Below are 24641 nucleotides of genomic sequence, written 5' to 3' on the forward strand. Positions count from 1 at the left end.
CAGGCAAACCCAGTAAATTTCGGGTCATTCAAAATTTTTCATTCCCATACTCACCTTCTCTGTGCTGTCCTGAGCCTTCTATTAATTCTGTGGTGGACTCTGATGACTTTTTGTGTACTTGGGGGACGTTCGACACTGTTTGCTCGATCATTTGTCACTTACCTCCAGGTTCGCAAGCTGCGACTCGAGATGTGGCTGAAGCCTATCAAACAATTCCTTTGCTGCCGTCGCAATGGCCTGCTGCAGTGGTGCGTGTTGATGAAGATTCATACTGTGTGGACACTTGTACATCTTTTGGGATGGGACCGTCAGCAGGGGCATATGGTTATGTTGCTGATGCTGGTGCAGATCTTTTGCAAGCGGCGGGTTTGGAACCACTCATCAAATGGGTGGACGACCATTTATTCTTTCACATCAAGTCTCACTATCTCCCTAGTTACAACCATTATCGTCATTCTTTATCTGATACTTTGTCTACTCGCAAGGTCCATCAAACAGGTGGTCAATTATGGTTCAAAGGAGACACTTTTGAGGATGGGTCCTTTGAGGTCTTTGTGGAAGACTGCAGGTTTCCCATTGTGGATTTCTCTCGCGCTTTGACAAGATGGGGTGAGGATGGGGAATTTTCTTGTACCATTAGTGATATTGACCAGGCCTCATCCGAGCTTGGCATTCCTTGGGAGCTGACAAAAGATACTCCATTTGGTTGCAAAGTTTTGTTTATCAGGGTCCTGTGGAGCCTCGCATGTCTCACTGTGGCACTTGCTGACGCAAAAAGGCTCAAGTACCTTGCAGCCATTGACGCATGGTGCGCACATCCCACTCACATCCTTCTGGAGGTCCAACAACTCTATGGCAAGTTATTGCATGCCTGCCTCATTATTCCCACTGGTTGAGCCTACCTCATGTCATTGGAGGCCATGCTTAGCATCTCCAGTTCGCATCCTTTCATGCCATATTGATCCGTCAAACACCTCCACAATGACCTCACCTGGTGGACTGCCTAACTCTCTAATCCATCCCTTCATCGCCTCATTCCCCATCCATTCCACATCATCATGCCCATGCCTATTCGGATGCCAGCTCAGGTGTCAGACTCGCAGTTGTTATCAATGGGTTTTGGCGTGCATGGTCGCTATTGCCAGGATGGCAAACCCTCGATGGACCAAAAGATATTGGGTGGGCTGAGGCTGTTGGATTCAAGTTGCTTGTCCACTGCATCCTCCGTTTTGGCATCCCCTCCTCCAGTCGACATTTCTGTGTTTACTGTGACAACCAAAGAGTCGTCAATGGATGGAAGAATGGGCAGAGCCGAAATTGGGCAACCAACAGCATGTTTTGTCAAGTCCTCTCATTGCTTGAGCCGCTTGGGTCTGGGACATCCTTCCACATCTCTTATGTCACCAGCACAAGCAATCCTGCAGATGGTCCCTCTCATGGGCAGTTCCCCTCCTCAGCTCTACTCCTTCCCCCCATTGTTCTTCCTCATGAACTCTCCTCCTTCCTCCTTGACGTCTCCACTGATTCCTCCCACGTCATCGATGGTCATGTCTCCCACGACGTCTCCCGCAACTACTGTCCTCATGCAGTACATGACCGGTCAACCCACCAGAACTATGGAGAGGAGTTGTGGCATTTCTGAGACAGCTGGAATGAGTGATGTCTCGTGCTTTCACTCTGCAGGACCTGTTTTGCTGACTTCGGTGGCTCACACTTCTCCTTGCCCATACCATCCTTCGCTCATACCCTTGCCATCATCTCTGCGACCTCATTGCCTTGCGAAAGACCGACTGCAACTATGGCGGCCATTGCAGGGCCATGTGCCATATGACCACTCTGGAGCGCATATTCCCCTGTCAGAAGGTGACTTAAACCGTATCTTAACCATCATTGGTCACTCATTGGCTAGTGGGACTAAGAAAACATATGGTTCGGGATTACTGGTTTTTCATGTTTTCTGTGACGCACAAGGGATTCCCGAAGAGCAGTGCAGTCCTGCCTCTTCCCTTCTGATTTTAGCCTTCATTGCCAGCTGCGCAGGCATGTATTCTGGGAAGACTCTCAATAACTATTATTATGGGGTGCGTGCTTGGCACCTGCTCCACAGTCTCATTTGGTTAGCAGATCCTGCTCAAGTGGCCTCAGCATTGGAAGGAGGTGCTCGTTTTTCTCCTGTGAAATCCACATGTCCTAAATGTCATCCATTCATGGTTGCAACTCTTCTCGCCATTCGTTCCACGATGGATTTATCTGCTCCCCTTGATCCTGCAGTATATGGATGTCTTGTCACATTGTTCTTTTGTCTCGCTCGTCTTGGAGAATTTACCTCATGTTCTCTGACTTCCTTCAATGCTGTGCTTCATGTGAAGCCTTCCAACATCTGTTTTGACAAGGATTGTCATGGGCTGAAGGTCACAGTGCTCCACCTACCACGAACCAAAATGTCAACTACGGGCGAAGACATTTACTTTGCGCCTCAATCTGGAGATGTCGACCCTCACCATGCACTATCCAATCACTTGTTCGTCAATACCCCCTCTCCTTCTGCTGCATTGTTTAGTTGGCGCCACCAAAAGGCCTTCGCCCTTTGACTTGCTCTGCCTTTTTGAATCGTCTGGATCATGCAGCAATGCAACTCGGGATGGAGTCCTTGACTGGGCACGGATTGCGTATTGGGGGTACATTAGAGTATCTACTGTGTGGGGTGCCTTTCGAGACTGTAAAGTCCATTGGGCAATGGAAAGGCGATGTTTTTGTGGGATATCTTCGTCAACACACCATTATTATGGCACCATACCTTCAAGAATCACCTGTTCTTGAGCCTTTTACTTGTTATGCACTTCCTGCAGTGCGTTGATCATCCTTGTAAGTTGTCGCATCACTCCTTCCTTTTTGGGGACAAGCATTCGCTAGCTGCGTTGTTGGGCTCCTTAAAATTTTGGGAAACTTTGCTCATGCTTGCCCTGTCTTCCTTCTCTAGGGTCTAAAGTCATGTTTCAGTCGAACAAGCCCAAATGGGGCTTCTTTCCCAAAAAACCTATTAGTTTCTTGCGCATTCTGTTGATCAATATTTGTTATCTCCCGCAGGTTTGAATAAAATAAAATATTTATTAAACCAATTGCGCCTTGAACCTTCATGGTCCAGAACATAGACAATATAATGGCTGGATGGACCAATATATCATCTTGGGCAATGGGTAAGCTAGACACTGGATGTATCGCATTTTTAGGCTTATAAGCCAGTCTGATATATCCACCCTACATAATCAAGTGGGACACCAGGTAGTATACGGAGCCCCACACTACTCTAAGAATTCAGAGTGTGCATAAGTAGCATTTTCCCTCAGACGACATCAAGGATGTCGCTATAAGTGTTTATGTAGGGCCAGACGGTGTCGGTTACTACATAATAAACTCGCTTTTCCAAAATAAATAATAAATAAATAAAGAAGTTCTGACACATGCCTCGGCATCTTCCGTGTCGATATCTCTACATGAGACGAAGCATCGAAAACCGATGGGCTTATAATTAGTCGGGCGAGTACAATTAATTCACATCAGACCACTTTTTAACCGGTCATTTCAAGTAGGAAGTATAAGGGCTTCCGAAGATTCAGAAGTCATGGCCCGACTCAAGTCACTTTAGCATCAACCTTTCTTCTGTTTCCACTCGTCGTCAACTCAAGCCTCTCTAGAGTATCATGATCATGGATCCTCGTCCAAGGGTAATCTGCCTTCCAAACACCATGACAAACTGGCCCTGGCCTCATGTGATGAATCCTCATTATGAAGATGTGAAAGCTGAAGTCGATGCTCCGTTCCGTAAATTCAAGGCTCTGAGTGCCAAGTCACAGGAAGCATTCGACAGATATGATTCTGGTTCGGCCTCTGTTTTTACTTGCCCATAAATATTTAGTGATTGATAGTGGGCAATTGCTGTCTTTGTAGCCCGTTTAGCAGGATTGGCTTATCCCAATGCATCAAGAGGTTCGTCTTCGACCCTAGCCTGAGTTCTTGTGAACCGTACACCTCTAATTTTATTCTGGCCACATAGAACACCTTCGTATCGCCTGCGAGTTTATCAATGTCCTCATCATTGTGGATGAGTACACCGACGTTGAAAATGCAGCAGTTGCCGAGGCAATGGTGGGCATCGTCATCGATGCCCTACACAATCCTCATAAGACACGACCAGAAGGCGAGTGCATCCTCGGTGAAATTATACGACAGCAAGTATCTTCAAATTGTCTAATCACGCATTCTGATGCCCAAGAAATTTTGCATAGATTTTGGACTAGTGCGATTCAGACCGCAAGCCTACCTTTTCAACGTCACTTCCTTGCCAGCTTTATCGCATACCTTCGTGCAGTAGTTGTCGAGGCTCTCGACCGCGACGAGGCTCATTGTCGTACTATCAGCGATTACATCAAGCTCCGGCGGGATACATGTGCTACAAAACCTGCCATTGCAATATATGAAGTAGAAATGGATCTTCCCGATGAGGTGTTTAATCATCCCGTCATTGTCGAATTGGTTGAATTCATTGCAGAGTTGATGTCGATTGATAATGTAACTTCGCATTGACAATATGATCTGCGACTGCTAACAGCATTCACAGGACATGATCTCGTACAATAAGGAGCAAGCTACAGGGGACGATAATCATAACTTGATCACTATTGTTATGGCGGAACTCGGCCTCGACAGAAGCGGTGCGATGGTCTGGGCAGCGCGCTATCATGCTGAAGTCGAGAAAAGGTTCATCGACGGTCTTGCGAAGGTACCTTCATGGGGACCTTCCACAGACGTTCTAGTTAAGCAGTATCTTGATGGCATGGCAACATGGGCTCGAGCAAACCATTCTTGGAGTTACGAAACTCAAAGGTCTCGAGAATTTCCAATTGGATAGACGATTACTTACCCGAAACTGCAGATACTTGGGTACAAGGGGCCCAGAGATACTGCGAACTGGTCTTGTCCCATTATTGCCCAAAGTCAACTGCAAAGCCACATCCGCGGCGGAAAAGGTCAATATTACTGATTTATCCGTGACGGATGCCATAGCAGACCGTAAGCAACCATCTAGAATCTCTCGACCGACCTAACACGTGTGCTCCAGAAGCATCGGGCCTAGGTGACAAGTGTGATGAAATCCACATTTGTTCAAGAGAACGGACATAGATAGTAGTTAATGTTGCAGCGAATATGAAATTTATCTTTAGGTGTGGGGCCCCTCTCGCAGAGTTTGCAGATCGTTTGTTCAAGTTCATTAGATACACGATGAATACACGTATCGTAAACTTACCAGCACGTACAAATTATGGTGGCTCGCTGAGGGATATTGGCCTACGCATTTGTCAGCGATTTCGCTATGAAGAAGGTCTAGACTGCCACCCGAGCCAATAATTATGTATGAGGGAGAAGTACATATGTGCAACAAAAGTAACACTGTTTGATTTTTGTAACAAATTGCGACGTCCATAAGTCCTGAGTGAAAAGCCCCCAGATGAAGCCTCTAGCTCGATAAACACCATGATATATGCATGCGTGTTTCATGGAAGAAACGCCAGTAACCAGGAAGTAAATGTGCGACAGAAAACCAAAGCTTCAGAAGGTATTTGTCAGGCCGAAGTTACACAAATGGGAGTATGACGCACACTATATAGCTGACACGACAGACGGTCTGCCTGAGTTGTCTTACAGACCATGAATCGCAATCCAACAAGCCCCGAATACAATACGAATGCGACGCTGCAGAATGCGTCCATCCCCCAGACATAAGCAAGACAGATCGACCACATCGGAAGTCCTATAAACATGGACATACGAGCTGGAGAAGGATGTGCGATTGGCAATGTTCGTCTCCCTACGGAGCGGTCTCCTTCCTGGTCTTTGAAATCTTGTGCTTGGAGTGTGGTGGCGAACATGGCAATGCTAAGCAGCACAGCTAATACAGCATTAGGCTCTAGCTGCGATATATCTTTTCCTGGTTGCGATAGTCAGTAGGTGTTGTCTTATTTGATGTCAGCTACATACCTGCAATGAGGGTGGCCCCAGCTTGGAAGCAAGCATATCCAACGCCAGTCATCAAGTTTTTTGAAAACCAATGACTATGGGCTTTGAATTCGTTGTACCAAAGAGTGAGTAGAGTTATCGCTATGCTTGCGCTAAACACTTGGATGCTGTAGAATGCTGACGATACCAAGCATATGGGAACCAGGAACCAGCGCAGATAGACTGCGTCTCGTAAACTGATGTATCCCGCTGGTATTGGTCGGCTGGCTTTGTTCCTGCGATCTTCTGTTGGATCAATCACTTGATTGGCAACATTGAAATGAAGGAGGTGAAGCCAAATCCACCAGACCACATGAACACATCGATAGGGGCTGCACAGGGGGGCTGCCACCAGTGCGAAAAGTGTCTGCGTTTATGATCTCAGAACAGAAAGTTACTGGGAAACGCTAGTGTTTACCGTTGGAATGATCGTCGTCGGAATGTCATTCCGCGTGAAGAGATGGAGCGTAAACAGGAATTTTGAGATGGCTCGTCCAACATCAAGGGCGCTCATGATTTGGGAGATTGTAGCACTCATATATCCTTAATATATATTAATATTGTTGACCAGAAGAAGAAGAACCAAAATTAGATCTTTGAGGTTTATCAGAGACACTGTGCGAAAGCACGAAAGGAGTCGAGGAAGAGCTCGGCTGAGCATCCTGAATAGGACAGGAAGAACAATTTCCTTCGATAGGGTGGGCGTTCTCGGGGACCTATGATATAACTGTCAGTTCGGAGTATTGTTCCTACGGGATGGCAATACGAAGTGGTACGGGTGGGCGGTCCGAGAGGCAAAGAGGGAATGGGATTGAGGAACCATGCATACCAATACAGATCTTCACCGAGTCTCGTAACCTCGTAGTGGACGGTTCAAGGCCACTCTGGGGAAATTGCCCGCGTTAGATGATGTGCGAGAGGCAGCTTCCATGCTTATTGCCAAAGAAACTATGGTGCATGGGATGCCGCCAGCCGAATCACATCAGAACACGTGGACGTGGATGTGGTCCTTGTACAACGTACACAAAGTAATATTGTAGTATACGGTCGCACAGTTGCTCGAATTTGAAATTATGCCAGCTGTCGTCAACTTGGGATTCCATATACGACAACATGCATCAACTCCCATTGATGAGCCGGTGATACGGATCACTTCGGTGTGATGTCCTAGCAACCGATAAAAAGTAGATGAAACAGTCAGCTTGTATAAAGTAAACCGCCTTGCAAACATACCACTTTTAAGCGACATCAACGGAGGACTTAGACGCCTCAACCGATAATAGAACAGAGACACGGCTCAAGCGCTCTTCAATTGTTGTCAAATCAGACATCATAGTGGCGTGCCTATTTGCCAGCGATTCAAAGACGTTCTCATCGCTTTGCATATCACTGCTTGCCGCAAATGTGACAGAGGGGAGGTTTAAAAAACGAGCAGAATAGGATCCAGATATCGTGGGTGTGGCGCTTCTTCGGCTGAGTATAGACATTGCAGAACCGGGGCGCGGACTGGGGCTGGGACTTGGTGGTCCATCCGACTCGGCCTCCTCAGTTCCATCGGATGCTGAAGCAACCACTGGCACCACGGCCGGAAAGTCATCGGAGTCATAAGTTTTGTCGGTGAAAATCGGCTGGAGACGAAACCGCAGCTCTTTCCTGACAGTGTTTGAGAAGCTTCGGTTAGAGGACTGTATTAAGCGCGGCTTGCGACCGCTGGCGAGAACTTTCTTCCTGGCGCTCATTCCGATGCATTCCACAAGTTGCTTCATGGCTTCACGATCTGAAACAGTGCGCCGCTGAGCTGTACGCCGGATAGTGCCCGTACGGGGAAGGGTGTGAAATGCTGATGAAGCATGGGGACGAATAGGTGTTGCAAAAGCAGAAAAATGCGTAGTGGCGCTAGAAGCTTGGAGCAATGGATAACGACTATATTTCCTGGAAGTAGCCTGTACGGGCTGAGGAGTGGCCAATCTGTCTACTTCGTAATTTCGAGATGAATTAGTTGGCAGAAGGGATGCGTCATCAGTAGGACCCCACGAAAATCCGATGAAGGCCGACTCGGCTCGTGGAGATATGTGATGAGGGCTGTCCCGCAAAACCGATATTCCAAGCGAAGTATTCGGGGAAGAATGGAATAAAGCAGAAAAGGCAAATGGTTGTGAATTTTCTTCATCCATGGGATCCGGGGGCTCTATGAACGAGACGGGCACTGCTGATGCAGAATACGTGAATTGCGGCACATGGATGTCAGGCGGTGCAAGGCCTACACAAGAAAGAATGAATATAAGGAGAATCGTTGATATCCAAGACTCACGCGAATGTATACAAGACCAGTTGGTATTTCCGAAAAACTTGTGCTCTGTGATTTCCAGCACGCTACATCTCCCGAGACGGTGATGCCGATCAGTGAGAAGTCTGTACCACGTAGTTTGAGTGATAGTAGCATGTATACTTGCACAACGGACCTGCGAAGTAACCCTTGTAGCTGTTCAGAAACGGGAATTGCCGCATTGAAGCGCAAACTTGTCTGTCCCAATAAGGGTCAGTGGAGATACTAGAGCTTAGTAACGCTGCAGTACCTGGTAGTCCAAAATTCTCAGATAAGTAGTTCGGATGTCTTTAGCGAAGAAAGGGGCCACTCCATAAGCCAATTCATACAACATTGCTCCGAAGCTCCACCAATCGACCTCCAGGCCATACGAACCAGCTTCTTTGGATATTGAAGGAGGATTAACATTGTCGTCCGACAACTCCAGCGCCAGGAGGGCATCTTCGTGTGCTTGCAGAACTTCAGGAGAAATGTAATCACAAGTACCACAAGGAACAAGGGTATATTGTTTCGGGACTGATTGACTCCCGTCAGGCTCCGGAGGTGAAAGGGGCGCAGCAGACCCGAAATCTATTAGAAGCATGCGATTACTTGCTGTAAGAACGAAGTTGTGGGGCTTTATATCACTGCATTGCGTTTACATGAATATGCAATGTTAGAGAATGGGCTCTCACCGATGTACAAATCCCTGGGAATGACACCAGTTGATGGCGCAGACTGCCTGAGGAGCCCACCAGAGTAAGTCTGCCTCAGGAACTCTACCTTCAGGGCTCGACTCAAGTACGTCCCATAACGTGCCTCCTTCGGCATAATCCATGACAATGTTGAGATGAGTGGAAGTTTGGAATGCACAAAATAAATGTGGAGCCCACGCAGAGCGCTCACGTGTCGCGCACAGAAGAATATCCCGTTCCAACTGCGGAGAGCATTGCTGTAGAATTTCTCAGTATGAAAAGCTGCTGATAGCAAAGCAAGTGTTACTTCACGAGCCCGCTGGGCAAAATGTTTCTCGATAGATTTGCGAACATATACGCGACTATTTAGCTGGCACGTCACCACGTCAATCTGAATAGACAAATCAGTGTATATGCAGCATACACTCTTTACTCACTTACCATTCCGAATTGGCCTTGGTCCAGTGTGCCCAGGACGACAAGATCTCCGTCTGAGAAACGGAGAGATTCTATCTCTGCAGTTCTCGCTATTTCCGAAGCGGAGGTTGTGAGTAAAAGACCATCAAAATGGACCTTGTTCTTACCAGTCTTTCCTATGATCTGCTGACCATGCAAAATGCGGTCCAAGGCAAGGCCTTCTTCATCATCATCCGAGCTATTGAGTAACGAACCCAACAACGTTTTCCGTTTTGTCCAGGATAGAGACATGCATTAGGTCGAAAATGAAAAAGATGACGTTTCTGGCTCCTATAGCTACAGAATGTGAAAGAGATCTCAGATGGTTACAGGAAGTTACAGACCAGTCGTTATCTAAGTCTAAAGGTTGTGTTGACATATGTAGACCATCATAATAAGTTTGCTTCAACTCGGCTTTTTGCGTGATCTCCACATTTTATGCAACCACATTGTTGGGTAAATATTCACCATGAAGCTTGTAAGGTGAATATCACGCTTGTTTCTATGATATTCTCAGATATTGGACTAACCCCAAAAGTTTTCTCTATTTCGAATTGCAACGGTCGGGCGCTGACCCAAGTTATTATTCTTAATTTCATTAGATTTTTGATGAAACTCAATAATGAGACTGTGACTATCGAACTCAAGAATGGCTCACTTGTCCATGGAACAATCACCGGTTCGTCTAATCAGCTTGTTTACTCAACTCGTACAACCCTCAAATTATTCGCAGGTGTCGACATGCAGATGAATACCTACCTCAAAACTGTCAAGATGACAGCCCGCAATCGAGAGCCGACATCCCTCGACACCCTATCTATTCGTGGCAACAACGTCCGGTATTTCGTGCTTCCTGATGCACTTCCTCTAGATACCCTCTTAGTGGATGACGCACCTAAGCCGAAAGCTAGGAAGAAGGACGACGGGCGCGAAAGGGGAAAGGGGGGACGAGCTCGAGGGATGGACCGTGGGCGTGGTCGGGGAAGAGAACGAGGAAGGGGAAGGGGTTTCTGATGGTGTGGTTGAATAGCATCATCACAGGGAGACGAGGAACGCGCATGACGTGTATCAATCACTGAAAATAAATTCCTCTGTAAATCTAGACGCTCCGTCATCTGGTCCTTTTGAAAAGTGAGTGCTACGGTCAGTAAGACAGTGTGTATTGAGGTGAGTATCGATAACACCATCTCACAATATGAGCTGAACATTTGGGAGTAGAAATGACATCATTAAACATTGATGAAACGATATGAAGTCAGGCCAATAGGTATCTATCATGTGAAAGGTACGAATGAGTTTGGTTGAAGACGACGCTTCGGATGAGTAAATGACTGCTATTTTCGCCAATCACTTGTTTAAAACAGGAGATGGACGACAAAAAAGACCAGAGATTGGTAAGAGGAAGATGAAAGACAGGGAGGAAACAGAGACACATCTGGCACTGCAAAAAACCGCTCGATCGTTTTATGTCACTCGTATGAATGAAAATATCAAGCGGCGGGTTGCCTCCAAGCGAAGCGATGGGGTTTTTCCCGATAGTTTGCTCTGTGATCAATCTGCCGCTACGTTGATTAGCATGAACACGTGACGGAGAAGCCACACTATTGACAAGACAACGGCCAAGCAAATATCTGTGTTCACGAATGATCAAAGTTCTTCTTATGAAGGGCCTGCTGCACGACAGGTTATACAGCTAATGTCATATCATGCCGCGAGGCGTATGGTGTACAAACATTTGATAAAATTACTCTAGGAGTGTGTTCAGGATAGAAGGCGAGGGTAGAGGGGACATAGCTGTTATTCTGACGCATCATTCCTTCCGCTTTATCAATCACAACTTTAACATGCATAAGTAGCAGCTCTCGATGGCTAAGTACGTCGAGGCGTGCGCCAGACTGGCTTAAGAGCGCACTAAAGAGTAATTGCAGGTAGTGACGTCAGGCGAGCAAGCACTTTAACCGCGACGTATTTAAAATACAATCTCACCCATTCTGTACAATTGCCACGAGCCTCTTTCCAACTCTCTTCTAGTGCTACTTTCATGAGCGTGCCGACATCCTCAGGTAGTAGTGAAGTTTTCGATCACAAAGGCGTAGACCGTGACGCACCCATATCTCTCATATCCGTAGCACACGCCAGGGGATTTCCACAACTGAAGCAGGGTCGATGAATGGACCCGCTTGGGTGCACAGAACCTATCTGGACGACCCTCGGCTGTACGGCGACCAGTGAAACGTACAGAGCGGCGCTTACCATCCATTTTGAAGGCCACATAACGTGGAATAGTGCCCGCAGAAAGAGGATAGAAGAGCAGAAACACGAGCTGTGCCGTGATAAAAGACTGGCACTTTCCTGTCCGTCCAGCCCAGAAACCCGCTACCCGGGACAGACACGCAAGACAAGGCAGCTGGTGAGGAGACTATCATGGCAAACATGGCTGAGGTAGTAAATGAGCACAGCCACACAAATTCATTTACTTAATGCGGCACTGCCACTGTTCGTGACTGACAGTTAGTCTATCAGTTCGGATAGCCTATTTCAGTTCCCTTTCAACTTTCTCTAGGTCGTCTTGCGCGATGAGAAGCACACACAATGGCGATACATCTGAATTAGCCACAGCGCTCGATAAGCGACGCGGTCTACTCTTGAATGTTAACGGAATAGACGCTGTCCGACCTGATATCAAGGAGCAACCCACTTACTCTGCCCCCTCACACAAACGCAAGCGTTTTATTGGATTCAGTATTCTCCTCTCGTTTATTCTCACTACAACCCTATTTGAACTCTATCCCCATACTCGATACGACACAAAAACTGGGAAGGACTTATTGCATTCGAATGGAACGCACGAGTTCAAGAAGACAGTGCTTATGGTTTCGATCGATGGTTTTCGTGCGGATTATTTGGATCGTGGACTCACGCCGCATTTGCTGGATATTAGCCGGGAAGGCGTGAGGGCAAAGTACATGAAGCCTGTTTTTCCCGTACGTATTAGCTTTTGGTTCTTTGCCCTAGCACTAAACATTTTCCTCCCTGCAGACTCTGACGTTCCCGTGAGTCATAATTTGTTAGAGTGATTGATACATCCGAATGGCATTCGTTCCAGAAATCACTGGTCACTGATGTAAATATCACCTGTATATTGCTCGACGTGGACTCATAATTTAGGACTGGCCTCTACGCCGAGTCGCACGGCATCATTGCGAACGTTCGTTCTTCATCACTTTCCTCAACTGTCTGGCATTCTCACATCAGCCATGTAGAACTTCTGGGACCCCGTTTTTCGAGACACGTTCCATTTTGACCGTGTTGAATCCTCGCAGAACCCGAGCTGGTGGCTCGGTGAACCTGTCAGTACCCGCTGATTTTTTTGTATACCTGCTTAATTCGTTCCCTTTTACCTCTTGTGACTTTGCACGTCCGTCTTGTCATTTGACTGACACACGCATCGGTGCCTTGTCCTCTGCGTTTTCTGCGTCTTCGTACAACTCAGATGTGGGAAACTGCCGAACGTGCAGGCATTATCACCGCAAATCTCATGTGGTCGGTTTTTCCCTCTCCCTCATACTTTGCATTGTATTCACTCGACCAGGCCTGGACCTTGGTCCACGTCCTCGGGCGTGAACTCTACATATTTTCTACCTTGGGAAGTAAGAATGTGGTCTTGGACTTGAAAAGGATGAGATGTGATTATAACCGGAACGCAGGATAACTACGCTCTCGAGAAGAAACTCTCTAATCTCTTAGAGTGGATTGATCTCCCCCTGGAAGAGCGGCCGCAGCTCATTCTTGGTACGTTCTTGCATATTTTTCTGCTTCTGGACGGACATCTTTTTCTCTAAGCGGGGTGGGGTTGTTTCTTCTGCTTGCCATTTCGTCCTCTTCAATTTCACGATTCTTCCTTGTGGCACTGACCTTATTGTTTCATAGGATACGAACCATCGCTAGACCATGCTGGGCACGAAAAAGGGCCAATGTCAAAAGCCGTCAATGTAAGCGTTGTACCAATCTCATTAGTTGATGTGCTTATTTTCGTTTTCCAAACTTGCTACTTACTACAGACGAGTCTAGCAGCTGTCGATCTTTTCGCTCGGAACTTAACCCAAGCACTAGGCGAGCGAAACCTCACACATATCGTTGATATTATCTTCGTCAGTGACCATGGGATGATGGACGCCAGCCACCTAACTTGGGTATATATTGACGAGATTGTTGGTCAGCCTTGGAAAGGTGTTACCAAGGTGGACGGTAAGTGATTTCAGTATATATTCTGCTGCTTGCCAGAATTTTTTGTACTGAGTGGCGATTTGCTTCCCCACGCTAAGGTTGGCCATCTATGGGCTTACGCTTCGCTCCTGGCACAAACGTGACCGAGGCCCTTGAGCATCTGTGCGAGTACACACTTACCCACCCGGATCAGTTCGATGTGTTTACATCGGAGAGCTTCTTTACCGACCCTGGTACCTCTCTTGTGAACCTCAACGCATTCAACTACGGTAAGATGTCTGGATGCACAGTGGAGCCTATGCCCGAACGATACTATTTCTCCCACAATTATCGCATCGCCCCTGTGTGGATTATCCCGCGCATAGGTTACGCGCTGACTGACCACATGAGTGGCGAAAATGGGCTGCCAACTGGAGTGAGTTTACCTTACCGTATCTCATGTTGCTTAATTTCCGCGTTGTAGGTCATCGAGCTAACGTATTGCACCTTCCTAGAACCACGGCTATGACAACGAAGAACCGTCCATGCGTGCCATCTTTGTCGCACACGGGCCTTTCTCGCAGGGCGCGAAAGCTGCTATGGTTGCACGGGGGGTGGGCAATGGCACAGGAGAATACATGATGCCAGGGTTCCAGAATGTCGAGATTTACAACCTCGTGATGCGATTGCTTGGCCTTGATGCTGCAGATACAGCTATAAACAACGGAACTGCTGGATTCTGGGATCCGTTTGTCTTGCCAGATGTTTGAACTTCATTCGAGCTGCTTTAGATGCTTCGAGAGCTATCATTACCCATCATGTTACTGGATGTCGATACCTTCCTAGATGTAGTACTACATACATATGTATCATATTGCCAAGCATCTCACACAGGTCCTCGATGTCAGATTCCGTCATTCTCATTGCTACGAGATCAAACAAAGTTTTCGACTGCGTGACTACAAGTACTCGCGCACAAACTGGATGCTTTAAGGCCCCATATTCATAAATAGGCGAGCTACACGTTCTGTTCATGTGCAGGTACATACTCGAATCTCTTCCCTTCCTCATGCTCCAAGAGCTGAAACTCTGGAATCCCATTAAACCAGCCCCCCATCTCAGATCCAAGGCGTCTTTGGGTATCAGCAGCTTTTTCTGGGTCAATAAGACGCGGTCTCAGTCCCCGAACAGCAGCGGCCTGATCCGCGATCATTTGAACGTGACAACATTTTTCCAAAGAATGGAAAAAGAAAACTGTAGATTCAATCGACTTGGTGGCAACGAGGATTCCGTGGTTCTACACGGAGGAGGCACGATAAACATGTGAGAACGTTTGAACGAAACTTTTAAATTCACCTGGAGGATGACAGCCTGGGATTCTTGTGAGCATCAACACACATATAGATTAATGCATCTGCAAACCTTTTTAGATCCTAGAGCACTCGCTATAGCCAGACCTTCCTCGGGGTCACTGACGACACCACGATATTCGCTATACAGTGCATGATCCTATCGATTCATTTTCATTTGGTTTAGAAGTATCAGTATCTCTTCAACTTGGAACGAATACTTGAATTTACCTCATAAAATGCACAGCTGTCCTGGGTAATAGGATCAAGAGGCACCCCAAGGACGCCTAGCGCCTTAGCATACGTAGTATGCGAATGCGCAGCACAGATAACATCCGGGCGAGCTGCATGAACCGCTGAATGGATCATGTATGCCGCCCGGTTGAGGAACCGAGAAGGTCCAGATTCATTTTCTTGTATTGTCCCTTCGTGGTCTACGAGAAGGAGGTCCTCTGGCTGTAGGAGCTTGAAGTGAACGCCCTGTAACCGGTGAATATCATGATGCACTATTTATCTTGGGGACAATGTAAATCACCCAAGGATTGACCCAGTAACAATCTGATCTGATTGGGTCCTTTTCGATAAGAAGCAAGTTAGAAATGCCAATGCAATGCCATGTTAAGCCTTACCCGGACAGTGATATGTCCAGCGACACCTTCATCATAGCCGTACTTGCCTGCGTTGCATGATGACGACAGGCGCTCTTTGCGAGATAAAACAATAGGGCTCACCAAAAATACGATATGCTTGAGCCAAGCGAAATTTCAGGAACGCCCGATGCTCTAGCGGGTCAGAGAAGGTCAGAGGAGCTGGTATTGTCATCCCATGATGGTTCGTAGAGTTGCTGGCGTCTCTCGATGGTGCGGTCATGGTAACAGTGAAGGTGAGATTTCACTGAAGCAATGCTTGATGCATCATAATCGTCATTACAAAAAGATCCAAAAGCCTGGGACTGGCTCGGACTAGTAGCTCCCACATCGCATGCAATGTGATCTCGCGGGCCGATGTGATCAAAAATAGTCTTCATTCCTTCACACCACACTGCATGACAATTCCATCCCATCCAAGTACATGAAAACACAAAATCGAAATAAAAAGAAGATGAAAATAAAAATAAAAGTGTCACAGTACAAAAAAAATCACAAACATACGCAATGAAAGAACAGATTCCCGTTCGTAGACCCCACCACAGAACTCGCACTCGCATTTGCATTTGTCGGCGTCGGAATAGAGTCCCCTTGAGCTACGATCCCAAAGTCCGCGATGTAGATGACCATCTCGTACTGCCACATAACCCCCACCAGCTAGCTTGAGGTGGCTTGAAGCTTCAAACCATTGTTCCCTCATTCTTGGCTCGTGCTGGTCTATACTGATTTTGAGACGCCTTACAGACTGAACCAAGTCGCACATGAGTGACTTGGTTCATGGGGATCACCGAACTGCTGGGAAATTGGTGAGAGCCGAGCCATGACATGTGAACCGAGAAGCGAAGAGAAGCAAATGCGATGAATAGAAGGATTTAGAGCGCAGTGCACAGCTTGCCATGCAGAAGGGGCATGTTAGAGCAAGGTGGCACCCAAGGCCAACAGCTGTTCTCAGTACATTCAATAATTCAATGCTCACAAACGTCTTCATTGCCAACTAGAACTTCTCGGTAACACCAAAATCTCATTTGGACTTCCAATACGGATGAACTGACATATGGCTTTACCAGGCTCTTCAAATTATTGTCAGCGATACTCGTAGAGTGCATCGACACCTGAAAACCTCACCTTTGCACTGTTGAACGCATCCAAAGAATACTTGTTCGTACTTGACTATCTAACGGTTTCATTTGCGGAGACGTAGCCATGGCTTCTATATCGACGAAGGTAGCCACTGCGGAATCAATTCTGAAACCATCAATAATTTTGAAGGGTCACGGGAACTTTATTCAATCCATATCCTACTTTCCAGACGGTCAGCGAATGGCCAGCGGATCTGATGATGATACCGCTCGGCAATGGGATCTGAAGGCAGGCAAGGAGATCGAGGAAGCCCGGGATGTTTACAAGGGGAGTGTATATGCGGTGGCGGTATCAAGGGATGGTCGATGGGTTGTCACTGGTGGAGATTGGAATAGTGGCGAGGTGAAAGCCTGCGAGGTTGCGACTGGGATTGTGAAAACGTTCAAAGGACACTCAGATTTCATCGACTGCATTGATATCTCCATGGACAACACACTGCTTGCGAGCGGGGCAGGAGATAAAACAGCGTGGATATGGAACTTGAATACTGGCAAACTTGTGGCCGGTCCATTCCAGAGCGTCGATTGGGTGGGCGCAGTTCGATTCTCCCCAGATTCGAAGAAGCTTGCGGTTAAGTCGTCGGTGAGGATGTGCCTTGAAATCTGGGATGTCCAATCACAGAAATTGAATGTCAAACTTGAGGGGGAATCAATTGATGTAGAGAGTGAAGAATACACACATGCGCCAGTGTTCTGGACAAACAGCAACAAAAGCATCTTGGCCCCATTCAGCTTCACCAATGACAATACCATAACAATTTACGAGTAGTTGACGCATCGACGCTCGAGACTGTTGGAACTCCCTTTGAAGGGCACAACAAGACTGTCAAGGACCTAGCACTCTCATTTGATGGTGTTTTCCTTGTAAGCGCTGCCAGAGATGATACCATCAAGTTCTGGGCTTTCGAGTCCCGCCAGCTCCTCGCTTCGTTCAATGTTCGAAATCTCAAGACCCTTGTTCTCTCACCCGACCCATGCCAGCTAGCTTACACGACATACACCAAATATGATCACAAGATCTGCATTTGCAACACTCCACCCGACGTCCTTGCTCAGGTTAGCGTATGCATTTCCCACAAACATCTATTATTTGTATGCCAACATTCTCTTATACAGACTAGTGCATACAAAAAGCCAGCCCTCAGTAATTTACTAAATGTGCGCGTCTTATCCTTTTTGCTCATTACACCACTCATCCATCATCATTGCAGCCTGATGCAACTCGTCGTCCTACTGCCGGCCACCGCAGACCACCGATATCCGCCATACCCACTGGCATGGCACCGAGACCTCCGATTACAATAGACCCGCAGCAACCAACTTTCCTTCGTCTCAGCAGATTTCTTAGCTTTTCTCGTGCAAATGCAGTACCCCAACTTCGTGATCCCCTAGTAGATGTATGTTGCGTATTTCGGTTCTTTTACCGTTGACTCAACCATCGTACCACAGGTCCCTGCTACTTTGCCCCTACCATTTTCTCTCTCTGGGCAGACCGCAACTCGGTTTAATAATGTCGGTCTTCATTTTATCAAGTTCACAATGCACGACTGAGTGTGCATTCAGTTTGAAATAAATTATCCACCTCCCCCCTCAAACGGAGCCATACATTTTCTACGACAGCACTTTTCTTTCCTTGTGCCAAGACATAGTCATATACCAGTCGTTGAAGTTGCACCCGGGCGGAAGGTCACTGTAACATATATTTTCTTACCTCTCTGATCTTCATTGCTGATCTGTACCCTACAGCGGCTAGCTGCTGCCAAACTACCAGAATACAGAAAAGTAGATGATACCCGACATCTGTCTAACCAACAGGCTACCGTACCACAGGAAAACGACACATCTGATATCGATTCGCTCCCAGACGTGCATTGGTGCAAGGCATTCCTGTGCTACTATTCCTGTTGTTCCCATGGCAGACTGAGGATGCCTCCTCGATGGCGCTTGGAGCGCGTTGACATACCTCGCCAGGATGGCGCAACGAATGGTGGCCGCAGTGGTGCTCATGGGGTATGAAGGAAACAAAGTCGTGATTCGACAGGTGCTAGTTGGATCCGACCCACTTCCTATCTTTACGCGTTTCCTTGCATCCCGCGACTCCCGTTTTCCTCTACATCCGTTTCTCTGACTCAAGAGCGACGTCAACCCGCCTACTCGATCATGGTTCATTCGGCGTCTTCGCCGATATTTTCCTTCTTCTTTTTCAGGTCATTCAATGCGAGCCGGTGGTGCTACCTCCCTCGCAGCGGTGGGCGTATCTCCCGACAACATCGGAGCAGTTGGTCGATGGAACTCAGATACCTGGGAGCGCTCCGTTCGTAAAAATCGACTATGTTGCAAGTGTTGTTGTTTCATGGTCGTCCTGTGCACGACCCGCCTTTTGCCAATGCCAATGTATAATTTTTTAGTCCGTGCGTCTATGTATTTTTATTTATTTATCTATTTTTTATCTACACTTCATTTTTATTCTTTCCTCCCTATACCTCCCATTGAAATACGCATAATAGCGGTCATTCCTACGTCTTTTCGATTGTGTCTAGGGCTCGGCTACTTACCTGCGAGCGACGCCTTACTGTTAATCAGCAATAACAGTCGGCTCCTCGGCACGAGGAGGAGCCGTTTTGACTACTTAGGTGTTCGAACGCCTCGTTAAATCCTGCGAGGCCCATTAGCATTCATCAACTTGCTTATGTGGGAGTAGACTCGGATATCACATTCGTCCCACACCAATTTGCCCCTCACAGAATAAGACAGGTGGCAATATGCTGGCGTCACAGAAACACTCTGCTCAATGGGATTCCGCGGCGGTTCTAATTGCCACGAAGAATAATCTCACTGACAGCACATAAAAGCAAGGCATTTGTTTCCCGTTTTTCTCCTTAGATTGCTTTCATTCCATAGACACCACATCCTCACAAACAATGCGTTTCCCAGTTGCCCTCGCTGCTGTTGCTACTTTGACAGCATCAATATGTGCCGAGCTCATCAACGCCGATGCCGATGCTGACGCCCACGTTGGAGTATGTCCTTGGTTTTGCGTGCGTCGTGCAACTTGCAAGCACTGCCCTTCTAACGTTTGCGTATGACTGGTTTGCATTCTGTATTCAACCACATGACTCACCAGTGAGGTAGTTCGCCTTTATATGTTACTAAAGCGCCAGTGAGCCGTGATTCTACTTTCACATCGTTGCAATATGGTTGATGGAACTGCGCGCAAGTTAGTACAAATGGTTGATCAACGGGGTCACATGAATCTTACACTGATCGATATTTAGGGAATGTTTTTATGTCGCACCAAATGTGAAGAAAATATTGGAAGTTTAAACTGACATAAAGATGTGGAAATAACTTCAACTTTTGGTGATGTTAGAAAAGACACATTTTGGCGAAAGGGATCATACCCCATCTGCGATACTCGGCTAATTTGCAAAATCCCGTCACAACATGAACTTGTATGACTCAGATTATCATCCTTATGTGTGCTCATCCTCGCTGACGTTATTCCCCACCTAAATGCTTATGCCCGAGTCTACTGGATTAGCCTCATCACCTCGTATTCCGATGGTGATCACTTATAAACAAGTGTATGTTGTATTCCATTCTAAATTGATGCTCCATTAGATGTACCCAGGTGGTCACGCGCTCCTCAGCATGTCGTTCTGCAGTGCTGGTGAGTTGGGTGGATGTTCCTCTTGGACAAGCCACATGTATTTGTTGTCTACAGTTTTGTTGGGTTCGTGGGTTCTGACCGCATCATTTTCTAGGGGGATGTTGGTGTGGACGATGGAAAACGACCATTCGTTCTCTTCTTTTGCCTCAGCTGGTTCCAAAAGAAGAAGAAGCCATCCTCAGAATATGACGAAGCGTGAGTACTATAGTGCTTTCAGATGTAACTTTGGAGCTGATATATGGATCTTGCTAGTGTAAGTGGCTGGGGCTCTGCCAATATAGGCGGCTCTCGTTCCAGGAACCAGCAAGAGACCAACGAGAGTTCTCAAGGGCCTTGCGAAGGTGCAACTTCAAACGAGCTGCTGAGTCCTTTTGTCAACAGTCCTGAAAAATCTGACGCTTTGACATAGGCTCGTGCGAGCCGTTGTAAGAGTCCAATGACAATCTTGACGATACTACGGATTGAGCTTGGGACGACAGTTCAATGAGTTTTTCAACCTTGAAGAAGCTGCCGAACCCAAACCACCTTCGGGCGAGCCGATGAAAGAGAATGCCAACAGTCTCGAAGAAACTGTCAATTCGGTCTCGGGCGAGCAGTTGGAAGAGTCTGTCAACGCTTTTGACGATTCGACACCGTACGCTTTGTTTGAATTTTGTATCAACAATCTTGGTGAAACCTACAATTCGTCAAGTTCGGGCGAGTCGTTGAATGATGTGTGAAATTGTTTGTTTTCTTTGTAGATATTTTGGATCGTCACTGCTTCATCCCTATAATGACATACCGTACATCTGAATGCATACAAGCTATGATATATGATATGATGGACACTAGCTGCAAGCTGCAGGCGTACGTTCTTATCGCATTTCCTCGGGCCGTTGTGATCAAAATAGTCTTCATTCCTTCACACTTCCATCCAACAATTAATCCAAGTACATGAAAACACAAAATCGAAATAAGAAAAAAATAAAAAGTGTGAAAGTACAAAAATCACAAACACACGCAAAAAAAAAGAACTAAAGAGCCATCGTAACTCCCAACAACGCAGGCCACAATATAAACACCACGCGGAACTTGAGTTTCTCGATATCGATGCGGCCAGCCGCGCTGTTCCTAGAGGGTTGATCGATGCTCCCGACGTCGCCTGGACGGAGGGGCGGCATCACAGTGCTCGGTGTTGATGTTGAAGTTCCAGACTCGGACCCAGAAAGTGACGATGAAGGCGAAACCGAAGGTGAAAGCGTACGCGTCGCTTGAAAGAACAGATTCCCGCTCGTAGACCCCACCGCAGAACTCGCACCCGCACTCGCATTTGCATTCGTCGGCGTCGGAATAGAGTCCCCTTGAGCTACGATCCTAAAGTCCGCGCTGTAGATGACCATCTCATACGGGGTATTCGTCAGGTAACGCAGAGTGCTAAAAAAGGGGGGCGAGATAAGCATAAGCATAAGCATAAGGGTCACGTCCTCTCGCCATCCATGACACCTGGATCAATCATACATACAAATTCGAGACATCATGCAACAGCACGAGACTCCTGGGTATATCCAACCGGTAAGACTTGGCTCCAGAGCTCACGTTCGTAGCGAGCGTCGCGAGGTACGTCTACAACACAAAAATAAAACAAAAACAAAACAAAAAACAAATCCGTCAAATCCCATCTTCAATAAAAACTTGAAACGCACGTCAGAATCGCAGTATAGCTGTATGGTGATACCCCCCATGTTGCTAAGCGGCGGATACGTCCCATCGTCTATCCAACTCGTTAGAGCGGTTTGTCCAGCGTAGTATACGGTGCTTTGGATTGGCTGGATGGGGTACAAGGACGCGGAGACTGGCGTGAGGAGGGCGAGTAGCAGCATCACGAGAAACATCGGCACGCCGTTGAACATCCTCGAGTTCAACTTTTTAAGTTGATGATGGGATATGGAACCCGGTACGGACAATAATTATGACAGACCCGCTGATCACTGACGGCGCGAGGGTTTCCAAGGACGAATATGAAACAGATTGTATGAACAAGTGAAACGCAACTCGGAGGAACGGAACAAACTTGAAAGTCAACTCATCGAACGCGTCACATCACGTGTCTTGATTTTACAACGATGATAAGGTATACGATTTCGATCTATCGATCGCGTAAAAAAAGCTAGTTGGAAAATGTAGAACTGGATCAAAACATAATCCTGGAAATAACTATGCTCGTGGATATATTTCTTAGTCTTGGTCTATGAAAAAAATAACTCGCCGCAGTATCCAGAAAGTGTACGAGGGACACCATGAGATAAAAAGGTTCTGAATGGGTGCGCAATGAAAAAGTTCCGACCAGGTGCCCGACGAGACGAAAAAAAAAGAAAGTGTAAAAGTAAACGAGAACGAGAACATGAAGAAAACGTTCAGAAAGAAACCGGCACAGCCATTATTAAAAAAATGCATAAGAGAATAATCAGAACGAGAACGAGAAATCAAAAGTCACATCACATAACACGTTCCTTCTCGCGAACTGCTCGAATCCAGATCTCACCAGGACGACTACGAAAGCAAATGAGTACGAGTTCACAATGCCGCTACCAAAAAAAACTTACCTCTTCTCCCTCAACACTCTGTAAACGCGCCTACTCCCCTTCTCCTTCTCACTCCTCATTTTTGACGTAACATTGTCCGCGCGAGGAGGGAATGCACCAGGTCCGCAGCGCGTTTGGAAATCTGCAAGACCCTCGTTCGTGCCTTCAGCTTCGACGACCACAGTCCCGTACCAGCCAGGATCGATGAAAAAGCCTGCAACGTTAGGAATCGGGAGGCGCAGGTTTTGGCTGTGAGAGTAGGCGTGTGGGTGGTGCGCCGATACAGGAGGTCGGATCGTGAATGAGGAGCGGTGCAGCCAGTGGACGACGCTGTGCAGCGTTCCGTGCGGGCTATTCGAATCGCTGTTAGCTTGTGATAGACTGATTGAAAGAGGACTCACGTCGCTGTCGTAGCCCTATCCTGTATCAACTGCAAGTTCGCAGCGAGCTCATCACCCCAAGGACTGACATCCAGATGAACAATAGGATTGCCCCCCGGATTCAAAGTAGGATTAACACCCGTCCGAATGACGCGGTGGAAATACGACGGAGGGAACGCGAGACTGTGGAAATAAGGAGCCAGCTCGCCCATTGGCGAGTACTTGTAATCCAGGTCCTAAAGCACATGATAAGCCAATCACATCACGCGCAAGTTAAAAATAGGACTCACCACAAGATAACTCCCGTCCCAAACCATCCTCCCCAGATTTCCCTCATCACCCACAGCAACATCCCACACCACATCCCCAACCCTCAACATCTTCAACACACCAGCCCTCCTCAGCTCGGCCTCACACTCCACCACGCTCGAATCAGATAACCACTCCCCTTCGGGAGAAGGAACGAATACCCGCAAGAGCGGCGCACGGTGCAGTCGGACCAAGGGAGATTGGAAGGTCCGCTTGCTCGAAGAAGAGACCGAGGACGTCTTGCCATTGGAAAATAACGACGTCGGGGATGGCGTACGACTCGAGGAATGCCGCACCACTTGCCCGTCACGCGTACCAGGTCTCGACGACACAGGACTGACATGTGACCTCGCAAACGCCCTCGCCTCACTCTCTGCTTGCGCCCTCAACCGCAACACGACCCTCGTATACGCACGAGTGGTCATGGCAAGAGACAGAATGTCCGGGACCTTGGGACGCTCTCCTGGAATCGCTGGGAGACGGGGCTGAAGATACGCTTCTGCTAGTTGGGCGTATTGGTAAGTGGGCATTGAAACCCCTCGCATGTAATCGTTTAGGTCCTTTAGTTTACGTTAGTACACCACATCATACAATGTGCAGAAGGGCGTCTTACCTTCAAAGACAACGCAAGCGGCTCCGCCCACTCAAAGCCCCACCTCCGATACCCAACAGTCCCCAAAAAGTGCTCAAGCACATACTCCCTCAACACCCGACTCTCAAACACAGCCCTCACCTCCTTATTGGCCGCATACAGCGCACACCAATCACCAAACGTCAGATACTCGAGGAGATGCGGGAGGAGGGACGCGTCGGTGAGATGTGAAACGATAGGGTAGAACGAAGGAGGCTTCCGAGCGAGCTCCTCTTCCA

At 47.4% G+C, this 24641-nt stretch overlaps 10 protein-coding genes across 10 annotated transcripts; 4 read left to right on the forward strand and 6 right to left on the reverse strand.

The window, feature by feature from the left end:
* Nucleotides 1–3482: 3482 nt before the first annotated feature.
* Nucleotides 3483–5363, forward strand: EDB93DRAFT_262000 (isoprenoid synthase domain-containing protein). Its single transcript, XM_041455884.1, has 6 exons — nt 3483–3537; nt 3591–3879; nt 3949–3987; nt 4055–4569; nt 4619–4884; nt 4934–5363. The coding sequence occupies exons 2-6, from the start codon at nt 3702–3704 to the stop codon at nt 5103–5105; spliced, it is 1170 nt and encodes a 389-aa protein (XP_041308831.1). The 5' UTR covers nt 3483–3537; nt 3591–3701; the 3' UTR covers nt 5106–5363.
* Nucleotides 5329–6814, reverse strand: EDB93DRAFT_262091 (UbiA prenyltransferase family-domain-containing protein). The gene is made up of 4 exons (XM_041455885.1): nt 6473–6814; nt 6037–6421; nt 5660–5986; nt 5329–5605 (listed from the first exon to the last, which is right to left on the reverse strand). The coding sequence occupies exons 1-4, from the start codon at nt 6590–6592 to the stop codon at nt 5553–5555; spliced, it is 885 nt and encodes a 294-aa protein (XP_041308832.1). The 5' UTR covers nt 6593–6814; the 3' UTR covers nt 5329–5552.
* Nucleotides 6815–7292: 478 nt separating this feature from the next.
* On the reverse strand, nt 7293–9762 carry EDB93DRAFT_1249208 (kinase-like protein; the record flags this gene model as incomplete). Its single annotated transcript, XM_041452821.1, has 8 exons — nt 7293–8314; nt 8366–8466; nt 8517–8578; nt 8631–9006; nt 9055–9311; nt 9362–9445; nt 9496–9581; nt 9639–9762. 8 exons carry the CDS (start codon nt 9760–9762, stop codon nt 7293–7295), a joined length of 2112 nt encoding a protein of 703 aa, XP_041308833.1.
* A 170-nt stretch (nt 9763–9932) lies between these two features.
* Nucleotides 9933–10750, forward strand: EDB93DRAFT_1138103 (uncharacterized protein). The gene is made up of 3 exons (XM_041449217.1): nt 9933–9993; nt 10113–10677; nt 10729–10750. The coding sequence occupies exons 1-2, from the start codon at nt 9980–9982 to the stop codon at nt 10522–10524; spliced, it is 426 nt and encodes a 141-aa protein (XP_041308834.1). The 5' UTR covers nt 9933–9979; the 3' UTR covers nt 10525–10677; nt 10729–10750.
* Nucleotides 10751–11195: 445 nt separating this feature from the next.
* Nucleotides 11196–11417, reverse strand: EDB93DRAFT_1083071 (uncharacterized protein; the record flags this gene model as incomplete). The annotated part of the gene is made up of 1 exon (XM_041445737.1): nt 11196–11417. A coding segment is annotated over one exon (222 nt), but the record flags the coding sequence as incomplete, so codon positions are not given.
* Nucleotides 11418–12016: 599 nt separating this feature from the next.
* On the forward strand, nt 12017–14635 carry EDB93DRAFT_262195 (nucleotide pyrophosphatase). Its single transcript, XM_041455886.1, has 12 exons — nt 12017–12494; nt 12550–12563; nt 12617–12634; nt 12679–12718; nt 12774–12860; nt 13004–13053; nt 13103–13160; nt 13218–13302; nt 13441–13502; nt 13572–13758; nt 13836–14152; nt 14232–14635. The coding sequence occupies exons 1-12, from the start codon at nt 12087–12089 to the stop codon at nt 14484–14486; spliced, it is 1581 nt and encodes a 526-aa protein (XP_041308836.1). The 5' UTR covers nt 12017–12086; the 3' UTR covers nt 14487–14635.
* A 99-nt stretch (nt 14636–14734) lies between these two features.
* Nucleotides 14735–15887, reverse strand: EDB93DRAFT_1083265 (class II aldolase/adducin domain-containing protein; the record flags this gene model as incomplete). The annotated part of the gene is made up of 7 exons (XM_041445755.1): nt 14735–15013; nt 15073–15087; nt 15139–15225; nt 15297–15545; nt 15601–15639; nt 15695–15741; nt 15797–15887. The coding sequence occupies 7 exons, from the start codon at nt 15885–15887 to the stop codon at nt 14735–14737; spliced, it is 807 nt and encodes a 268-aa protein (XP_041308837.1).
* A 3637-nt stretch (nt 15888–19524) lies between these two features.
* EDB93DRAFT_1327632 (uncharacterized protein) lies at nt 19525–21240 on the forward strand (the record flags this gene model as incomplete). Its single annotated transcript, XM_041455092.1, has 4 exons — nt 19525–19871; nt 20616–20716; nt 20931–20946; nt 21001–21240. Exons 1-4 carry the CDS (start codon nt 19773–19775, stop codon nt 21238–21240), a joined length of 456 nt encoding a protein of 151 aa, XP_041308838.1. The 5' UTR covers nt 19525–19772.
* A 215-nt stretch (nt 21241–21455) lies between these two features.
* EDB93DRAFT_262620 (uncharacterized protein) lies at nt 21456–22552 on the reverse strand. Its single transcript, XM_041455887.1, has 3 exons — nt 22204–22552; nt 22023–22123; nt 21456–21934 (listed from the first exon to the last, which is right to left on the reverse strand). The coding sequence occupies exons 1-3, from the start codon at nt 22408–22410 to the stop codon at nt 21535–21537; spliced, it is 708 nt and encodes a 235-aa protein (XP_041308839.1). The 5' UTR covers nt 22411–22552; the 3' UTR covers nt 21456–21534.
* A 443-nt stretch (nt 22553–22995) lies between these two features.
* Nucleotides 22996–24316, reverse strand: EDB93DRAFT_1083236 (uncharacterized protein; the record flags this gene model as incomplete). Its single annotated transcript, XM_041445751.1, has 4 exons — nt 22996–23050; nt 23104–23433; nt 23484–23698; nt 23753–24316. The coding sequence occupies 4 exons, from the start codon at nt 24314–24316 to the stop codon at nt 22996–22998; spliced, it is 1164 nt and encodes a 387-aa protein (XP_041308840.1).
* Nucleotides 24317–24641: the final 325 nt, after the last annotated feature.

This window comes from Suillus bovinus (assembly GCF_016758785.1).
Source record: "Suillus bovinus strain UH-Sbo-P2 chromosome Unknown EDB93scaffold_19, whole genome shotgun sequence".
Classification (NCBI taxonomy): Eukaryota; Fungi; Basidiomycota; class Agaricomycetes; order Boletales; family Suillaceae; genus Suillus; species Suillus bovinus.

Coding starts and splice junctions, on each gene's coding strand:
- EDB93DRAFT_262620 (XM_041455887.1), bottom strand. CDS start 22,410: ATGTTCAACGGCGTGCCGATGTTTCTCGTGATGCTGCTACTCGCCCTC. Junction 22,124..22,203: donor AGCTATACTGCGATTCTGAC/GTGCGTTTCAAG, acceptor TTTGTGTTGTAG/ACGTACCTCGCGACGCTCGC. Junction 21,935..22,022: donor TTGCATGATGTCTCGAATTT/GTATGTATGATT, acceptor CCCCTTTTTTAG/CACTCTGCGTTACCTGACGA.
- EDB93DRAFT_262195 (XM_041455886.1), top strand. CDS start 12,087: ATGAGAAGCACACACAATGGCGATACATCTGAATTAGCCACAGCGCTC. Junction 12,861..13,003: donor GCTGGTGGCTCGGTGAACCT/GTCAGTACCCGC, acceptor CGTACAACTCAG/ATGTGGGAAACTGCCGAACG. Junction 13,759..13,835: donor AGGTGTTACCAAGGTGGACG/GTAAGTGATTTC, acceptor CCCCACGCTAAG/GTTGGCCATCTATGGGCTTA.
- EDB93DRAFT_262000 (XM_041455884.1), top strand. CDS start 3,702: ATGATCATGGATCCTCGTCCAAGGGTAATCTGCCTTCCAAACACCATG. Junction 3,880..3,948: donor ATTCGACAGATATGATTCTG/GTTCGGCCTCTG, acceptor CTGTCTTTGTAG/CCCGTTTAGCAGGATTGGCT. Junction 3,988..4,054: donor TTATCCCAATGCATCAAGAG/GTTCGTCTTCGA, acceptor CTGGCCACATAG/AACACCTTCGTATCGCCTGC.
- EDB93DRAFT_262091 (XM_041455885.1), bottom strand. CDS start 6,592: ATGAGTGCTACAATCTCCCAAATCATGAGCGCCCTTGATGTTGGACGA. Junction 6,422..6,472: donor CGACGACGATCATTCCAACG/GTAAACACTAGC, acceptor TCATAAACGCAG/ACACTTTTCGCACTGGTGGC. Junction 5,987..6,036: donor TGGGGCCACCCTCATTGCAG/GTATGTAGCTGA, acceptor TATCGCAACCAG/GAAAAGATATATCGCAGCTA.